The 8,861-nt window shown below is 38.9% G+C and overlaps 1 protein-coding gene across 2 annotated transcripts in view; it reads left to right on the top strand.

The window, feature by feature from the left end:
• The window catches only part of GABRD (gamma-aminobutyric acid type A receptor subunit delta), a 17,814-nt gene that overhangs the window by 3,191 nt on the left and 5,762 nt on the right, over positions 1-8,861 (top strand). For both annotated transcript variants that reach the window (XM_029084259.1, XM_010164921.1), the window contains exons 2-5: positions 5,834-5,946; positions 6,511-6,578; positions 7,474-7,694; positions 8,510-8,592. In XM_029084259.1, coding sequence (XP_028940092.1) covers positions 5,834-5,946; positions 6,511-6,578; positions 7,474-7,694; positions 8,510-8,592 — 485 coding nt within the window. The remainder of the gene's footprint in view (positions 1-5,833; positions 5,947-6,510; positions 6,579-7,473; positions 7,695-8,509; positions 8,593-8,861) is intronic.

Below are 8,861 nucleotides of genomic sequence, written 5' to 3'. Positions count from 1 at the left end.
GTACTATTGCTGGGAGTTTTGGGATGTATGTCCATACTTTGTAATTCTTTACTGAAAGAGATTTTAATTCTCTAATTAAAAATAGATGTATCTTTTCTATTTAAGATTCTACTATGTTAAATGACTTTTCTGCATTTGCATAGAATTGTCTTTCTGTTATGTGTCTCCCTGAGCCTTTTACTTCTATTTGTGGAAATAGAGCAGCTTTAACGTGAATATATGCAGAGAGTGGTCCATTTTCTGTAGCTTAAAGCTCACAGAGAGGAAATAAGGGCTTTTATGTTCAAAAGGTTGCCATGAATTAAGCCTAATGCTTTTTCAATTACATTTCAAAATACAAAACATATTTACAGTGAGCTTCACTTAGTCAGGAATGGCAGATGGGAAGGATACACATACTGCTCTGGATAATCCTGGACTTTGACAGAGGCCAGATCATTCACTTACCTTGCAGGATATTCCTTGTATTTTTCCCAAGAAAAAGTTTTCTTGAGTGGCAATAAGATCTGGGACATTTCCCCCAAAAGATTATCTCAAAGAAAATGAAACGTACTCCATCCCAGTCCTCAGTATCAGTCAAAATGGTATCTCCAACTACCAGATTAAAAGAGTCCTATAACAACTATGTCACAGTCCAAAAAAGAATCAGGTTAGAAGATTTAAAGAAGAAACAGCAGATGCAAAAAGCATTATCCCACATGTTACTGCTATATGTTTGTCAAAAGGTTAGCACACTCTCCTACAAGCGTGACCTAAAATCAGTATCTCATTGGCCACTGACTTAAAGATGCTGCCGAGCTTTTGTCACTGCTGTACAAAAATAATATTGCTAATGTTATCTCTTCCTCAGCTGCTGTAGTGCACTTACTCACACAGATTGCCTCTTTCCTTGGTATAATTTAAATACTTAACAGATTTTTTCTAGTAATATTGATAAATTTCTAGCAACCATTTTCAAGCAGTGCTCTGGAAGATAGTGAAGACCTAACACCTCACTTGCCTGACAAACCCTTTAAAGATGTGCTGTCCAAGTTGATTGATGCTCCTCCAGATCACTCCACGCTAGTAGAATGCAGTGGTCCTGCAGCAGCTGGGAGAAAGATGTCAGCTCAAATAGGAAGGATTTGGGGATATAGGTACTTTTTATTCTAGAACTGATAGTACTTAGCTCTGAAAGAGATGTGTTTCCTTGCTCTGTCATTTGAGATTCATTGCTTGGAGTTGCTTTCCCTAACTTGTGTCAGGGGCAGTTTTGTCAGGCAGGGAAGAACTTCATAGTTTTGCCAGGTTTATCAATGGTGATTTCCTCTCCCCTTCGTCTAGTGTGCAAGAGAACTAAGTATTCTTCTCGTACTTTAAACAGCAGTAACGAGCTCTGTTGAAGTTCTCACAATGCTTAAACCCCAGATATGGACATATGCAAACATACTCTCCAAAATACCTGCCTGAAATGAGATGTGTACAGAGTCAGAGTGTGGATGAAAATCCATCTTCCTCAGCTTTACATTTGGGAGTGACTTCCAGAGTGATGTTAGTACACCTGACTACGTTACCATTCAGTCAGCCAGGCACCCCACTCTGGCCTGCTGCAAAGTAAAGATAAGCTTTCTGATGAGCTGTTATGCCCCTTGAATTTTACAAAGTCCTTTTCTTACTAAGACAAGCTTTACAGCAGCTTACACCAGGAAGTGAAGTTGCTGAATCAACTAATAGTACTGTCCTTTCTTTTCATCTTTACTGCTTACACTATGAAAAGTTAATCCCTTCCAATGCGTCTTTTCTATGCTGGTCTCCCTTTTCCAGGTACAATAAATGAATAATGTTTTAGGCCATATATAATCCCAACTGCTTATCAAGGATGAATGAAATTCTCCCACCATCCTTCATGTAACTTTAAAGCACTGGATCTGATGTACAGAAGTCTTTTGGTAACTCACTGATAACTGTTTGTAAATGAAACTGTAGGTTATTCTCACTCACATATTCTCTTTGAGTATCTAGAAGCTATTCTGTGAGCACTGTGCTAGTGTGTGAGAATGGCAGTAAGCGAGTAAGAGGAATTTTTGTTGCCCATTTCAAAGAAATTGTAAAATGAACGAGTAGTAGAAACATCAGCAAAGTAAATCTGCCATAAAATTATTTCAGCTGTAATACTTTAATAACCCCCACTGGTATTAAGTGCATATAGTTCCGCTAACTGCAACACATTTGTTACACTGATGATCTGACCCTAAGGCTTTATTAATAATAGAAACAAGATTCACTTTAATTGTGTCATGGATATTTAAGTAAAACTCCATCTAGATTGTAATCTGCTTCAAACACATGGCAAGCTACAGCCCACAGTTTTTAACCCAGCTCTCATCATTTTAACTTCCTTTTAGCTCTATAGCTCTCCTTAATGCCATTAAAACAGAATACTGACACAGGATAACTGCTGCACACTGTAAATGCTCCTTCAAAAGAGATGAGGCTCCTGGCAGTTCTTAGAGTGACATTACTTCTTTTAAAGCAAGTGCCTGATTATAAGTCAGTTATCTGGGGATGAGTTTTTGATGCACGCAAGTAGCAATTACCTATTGTGAAAGGGGAGCAGCAGAATTTGTTTTTGTTATTTTTCTCAGGTTGAGTACTCATAAATATACATGGTATTCTAATTTTACAATGACTTGTACCAAGCACTTTCATACTATTGTGTATGTAGGAAGCATATGCTAGATTATCCCATCCTCACAGGTCAGGCAGGCACGATAGGTCACTATAGTGCAGTCATCGTTTGACTTGAGTATTGTTTTCAAAACACTTTACAGAACTTGGCTGCAGTTTTAGCAATAGAAGTTGGAAAGCACCATCTTCTACTGAAAAGGCAAAGAGATTTTAGGCAGACATACTCATTCAAGTGTATTCTAGTTATTCACTCTAATGACAAAAAGACTTAAAGTATCATTCTTTACCTGTAACAGGAGCTCAGACATTTTACTGATCAGGAATACCATTACATATCTATGGCTGAGACTTACAAGTGACAAATAAGTACCTTTGTAAACAAAATACTTGGAACATAGTCTCATATTCTCTAATCTGCCAAGGCTTTAGTTTAAAAAAAATATTTGTTTTCTGTATTAACTGATAACCTTAATATTTCCAGAAACAGGGTAGTAAATGTAACAGAAAATAATTAAAGAATTTCTGAACTGCAATGTTTGATGGTATTGCATAAAAATGCCAGACCTTAGCATATGGATCTAGCCAAGTATTATTCAACTATCATTACATTTAAGTAAATACTGACAGTTGGATGATTGAAAGACCAGCACATAGGAAACAAAAGTATGATAGAAAGAAGTGTTTATATAGTTGATGAGACCCAATAAAGAAGAAAAAACTCTATCAACATCTGTTATAAATCTTCAAAGCCCTTGTCTAAATCAATTATGTTATTCCAGTTTATGTAGGTGAAAATACATCTCTGAGTCTTCCAGGATCCTTACTCAGAGAGATATAGGAATCTGAGAAATACCTGAGAGCACCATTTGAGATGAACAGACAGCAGTGTGCTCATGGCAAGGAAACATTATAAATCCAATTTAATATATATCCTCAATTTTAACATTTTGCTGTGAACTAATAAAGTTTCACTTTGGAGCAGTGTCCCTGTGCTTTAAGGTCACTTAAGCTTTGCCAACTTCATTAATGCAAATTTTCAGTGTCTCTGCTGCTCAGAACTTATATTTATACATTGTAATCCCAGAACTCCTTCCTTCTATAATTGACTGCATACATGTGGGGCAAGAATTTTATGACCAGGGCAATCAAAGATTTTTCTTTGAGTCTCCTGTGAGAAGCAAAGTTGGTTATTGTAGGATACTCTGCTGCTGTGCTAGCAGAAAGTGCATGTGCTGAGCTGAATGCCCAGACTGGCATATTCTGGAGAGAAAAAAATATGCTTTATGTGGGTCAATGTCACATGAACACTCTAACAAAGTTACGTAAGTACCGAGGCAGAGTATGTTTATGGTATATTACTCTGCAGCCTTTCATCGATGTTTATGAGTTTCTCTTCTGTCACCAGTGATATATAGCTCTCAAATGCCATATATTGCTGGACTCAGTGGAAGATGCTAAAACAGTGCTCAGACACTTTTGATAGTACTTGCCTTCAGATACAGGCCCTCTCAAACCACTGGCAAATTTTCTCTTTGCAACTAGTTGTGGTAGACGTTGTCACAGTCCTTCATTTATCTATTTCTGTCATGTCAATCACAGTGCTGGCAAGAGGAATTGTGTGAGTAGGCACAGATCTGCTTCAGATGAAGTCTGCCAGCTCAGTTTGAACAGTTAATGAAGACAATATAAGCTTGCCTTTGTTTGTAAGAAATTATGGAATATCCACATAACTGCTTGTATCAGAAGGGTTAAGGGGCTGGTGTCTGCCAGGTGGTAGAAAGTGGCAACAAGAAACTGTGATCATGTCTTCAAGGAGCATCAGTGGTTCAGAAAGAAGCATCTGCCTGGCACCTGAGAGATGGAGCCTTATTTCTGGAGGGGGGACTGTGGCGTGCTGCACAAACCTGACAGCGACACAGAGCCTCCCAAACAAAACCTACTGCCTGTTTGGTGGCTCCAAGAGTGACCACAAAAGGATGCATGCATCATGGCATCCCACACTTCTGACCTGAGGACAGATGGCCAAACACCCACGCTGCCTGATGCTGGCAAGCACAGAGCCATCCCTACATGCCCAAAACTCTGGGGCACCTGTGGGAAGGTGGAGCAGGACAGAGACATTTCAGTGCTATGGATACCTCATATACTGCTCAAGACCATAGGCAGGAATGGCCCCAAATCCAGGACCATAGTCAGGGCTCTTGCCCTTGCGTTTCTAGGATCATGGAGCACACACACCTCAGGTTCCAGGACAACGGTCAAATGCTTCAGGCTCACTGCTATGGGCAGCTCCTCACATGGCAGAACCATGGGCCCCTCTCGAGGTTTCTGGAGGCTCCTGAGTCACCTGGACTGTAGGCAGCCATCTCTCTGGCTCAGCATGAGGGAGAACTACTGGGGCTTTTGGGTGCTGTGGACAGCACCTCCTGAGTTCCAGCACTGCAGCCCACTCCTGCCGAGGTTCGGGTCCGGTCCATGGGCAGCTCCGTGCCAGGTCGCGGCCGTGAGGACGCCCATTCAGTGGTTCTGTGCTTTCAACTCTTCTCTCTTTAAGCGAGATCTCCTTTTAGTCCATGTCTTTGCAGTTTTCAGGTGTTTGTACACCTCCTGTTAGCATTGCTTTTCATATTTCTGAGGCCCAACGGTACTTTTCACAGTATTGAAGGTGTTAAAGCCAGATTCCAGCTGTGTAATTTTTCCTGTTTTCCCATCATATTTAACAATATACCAGCCCTGATCTCAGCTGTTCCCTGGTGGTACTAGGAGCTGTCACAGCTGCTGTGTCCTGTTACCCAGATAGCTGCATTTCAGCACTCACAGATGCATTTTGTGCAGATACAAAGTATCCTGCTTTCCCTCATGCTTTCTTTACATTTCTAAATCTTTTTTTCCTACTCTTTTTTTTTTAAAGAAAACAAACCTTAAAAATTATGTGCTTGTATTTCAGAAAGAGGCCATAGTCTTGCCTGAAATATGTTTTGATTTAAACAGAAATATTTGAAATGGTTTCCTATCTATATACAGTATTTTTCTACTAAATTACCAATATAGCTGATTATACTGTAAGCAGTCTCTGGTGTAAAAAAGTCATTGTCTTCCATTTTCTGTTATTTTTCTGTTTGTAAACATCACCAAATTTTAAAAAATACTTATTCTCTTTACCTAGAGCTATGAATGACATCGGAGATTACATAGGTTCCAACATCGAAATATCCTGGTTACCCAACCTGGATGATTTAATGAAAGGGTACGCACGTAATTTCAGGCCTGGGATTGGAGGTGAGACTTTGAGAGTCATGTCTCTTTTGTTACTTACAGTCCTTCTACCCTCTGATGTTTATGTGAATCATCTTCTACATGATTGTCTATTACTTGGATACTGCAAATACTAACAATCAGTTTGCCTGATCTTGAAAAAAGAGACTGTACAACAGAATTAGCAACACAGTCTTCTTGCTGATACAGTTCTTAAGTCACTGATTTCTAAGTTGAAGGAGTTTTGGATTGCAGTAAGTGGTGATAATTTCTGCATTTGCTTGAAGTCATGCTGTCTGAAACTAGATTATGTGGTTTCCAGAAAGGATTCCATAATTTTCAGTAGCTGTGATTGTATCTCATGTCCTTTATCACTGAAGCAAGGTGTTCTGTTAGAAATTGAGGATGCAATGTGTAAAAGATGTAAATCTTTTGCTCTAAGGGAGATTTTACTTGGAAAGTGTACTTTATAATGGAAAACACTTTTATGAATTCACTCTGTATGAAAGAATTAATAGTCTTGGGTCATCTATATTTTTATAGCTACTATGATGATTTAAATCACCCCACTCAAACATTTGTTCTCAGGTCCTCCTGTTAATGTTGCTCTTGCAATTGAAGTCGCCAGCATTGATCACATCTCAGAAGTGAACATGGTACGTTACCAGCTAAACCTACCAAGTTGTGAATGTCTGTACTGCAATGACAGGAAGTGTAGAAAATGAACTCAGTAGAGACTTAGTTGATCCCCAGCTTGTTCAGAGTGGGGCAATTACTACAAGAAGATGCTGCAAAGAACAAACATTGTATTTTAAGACAGACAGACTCTTTTCTGGCAGATATTGGCAATTACAAGAATCTAGTCACGTGTAAGTCACTGAGATTTCCTACTACAGTTTGCAAGGTAGGATCTGTCCAGCACTTACTAACAGAAACCCTGATTTTAAGCATGAAAACTTCTGTTCAAATTCCACAGATAATTCCATAAAGAAGCTAAGGGAACAATTGGTTGTGAGATGCTCCTCTTTTTTGTGTAAAGACCTTTCAATAAAGCAGGAGTATAACAACTTATAAATCACATAAACAAGCATAGGCATGAATTAATTGTATTTCTGAAACATAACAGATTTCATTTTAAAACAAAAAAAAATAATTTGCCCTCCATCCTTTCCCTCCATTACAGATGCATAACTTCACCTGATTTTTTAGTTTTGCTTGAAAAAAGCCTTAAAAACCAAAAGTTGTACTTGGATGATTTAATGAGATAAACTGTTTTTCTTCATGAAGACATCTGCAACTCCTGCAACATGTTACATATAACACTGACACTGAATCACTTTTTGATATCTTGGGATAATCCATGGTAGAAGCATATGACAGAAATTAAAATGCTTGGGCAGCTCTATGGTTGACTGAGTATAAAAATACTTATTTGCACAGGAAACAGTTAATACATTTTTAGGCTAATACAATGGTTTTTGTCCAAGTCCCAAGGCATTATCATTGTATTTGTTTAGCATCACTTTTTAATTGAGATTTCTCTTGTCATAGGAATATACCATGACGGTATTTTTGCACCAGAGCTGGCGAGACGACCGTCTGTCTTACAACCACACCAATGAAACTCTGGGCTTAGACAGCCGGTTTGTGGACAAGCTCTGGTTGCCAGATACTTTCATAGTAAATGCCAAGTCTGCCTGGTTCCATGATGTGACTGTGGAAAACAAACTTATCAGGCTCCAGCCAGACGGAGTCATTTTATACAGCATCAGGTGAGTGAGAAAGAGTGCAAGTGCACTCTGTCAGGCATTAACTTTTTGAACAGACTATAAAGTAATCGCTCAGTTTTCCTAGGATGGTTTCCTAAAATAATTATTAATTTAAAATGGGAGAAAGTACTGGTGCCTCCTATCAGAGATCCCTTTGCTTTACAAGGATTACACTGCCAGGAAAGGATCTTTGGCAGCACTAACACATTTTCTGCTGCATAATCACTGATCACTTTCAGAATGTCCTTAATGGCAGATAAGCATCTCGTAACTATTTGGTCAGGAGGCAAGGAGATGCTGGATACAGAGCAAAGATTCTGTTCTCCACTCTCACTATTTTCCAAGGGAACAATCAGCCTCATTTAGGCTTAACTTCCTCATCTTTCAAACAGCTAAAGCAGTATTTCCTCACTTTGGAATAGTGTTCTTGCTAGAGCTCAGTAACTGTATTTAATTGTGTAATGTTCTAAAAACTAATGAGTGTGCACCTTTAAAATTTTAAGTCCAAAGTCACTCTTAAGGTATTGGTAGTGGTCTTGGGGACAGTGGAAGGGAGTGGATTTGACCCAGCAAAGTCCTTTTTGTCATCACAAGTAGCTGAAGCATCCTCTGACATTACACAAGTCATTTGAAATTTCTCCAATTCCCCCCATCTTTGGGTTTCCCACAGACTTAGTAAAGACAACAGCCACAAGGATTTGGAAAATAATTTCCCGTATTAATATGAAGATTTCAAAGTTTTCCATTTCTTCTTTTGAGTTCTGAGGAAAATGCTCTGTCTGAATGCAACTAACTGGTGTTCATGTTGCTTGGAACAGGATTACCTCAACAGTGGCCTGTGACATGGACCTTTCCAAGTATCCAATGGATGAGCAAGAATGCATGTTGGATTTGGAGAGCTGTAAGGGCTGAGTACAGTGTTTCATATAGTCTGTATTTTGTTTAAAGCCTGCATATGTGGTACTTAGCTTGCTGGAGTTTGCTGGAATGATTCTGCTTTAGTCAATGATATAAGGGATGCTTTTGGATTTAGAAATAAAGGGTGCAAACATGAATCCCTTCATTCTCTTTGTTGGACATTAGACTATAGACTTTTCAATACCAGTTCAGCTCTGATCCAGGAAAAAGAAAGAATTCTCTGCTTTAAATGAATGCCATTGTGACTAACCT

This window comes from Antrostomus carolinensis, unplaced genomic scaffold (genome assembly GCF_000700745.2).
Source record: "Antrostomus carolinensis isolate BGI_N321 unplaced genomic scaffold, ASM70074v2 scaffold12053, whole genome shotgun sequence".
NCBI lineage: Eukaryota > Metazoa > Chordata > Aves > Caprimulgiformes > Caprimulgidae > Antrostomus > Antrostomus carolinensis.
Note: the sequence above shows the minus strand (reverse complement) of the source record. Positions and strands in the feature narration are given on the sequence as shown.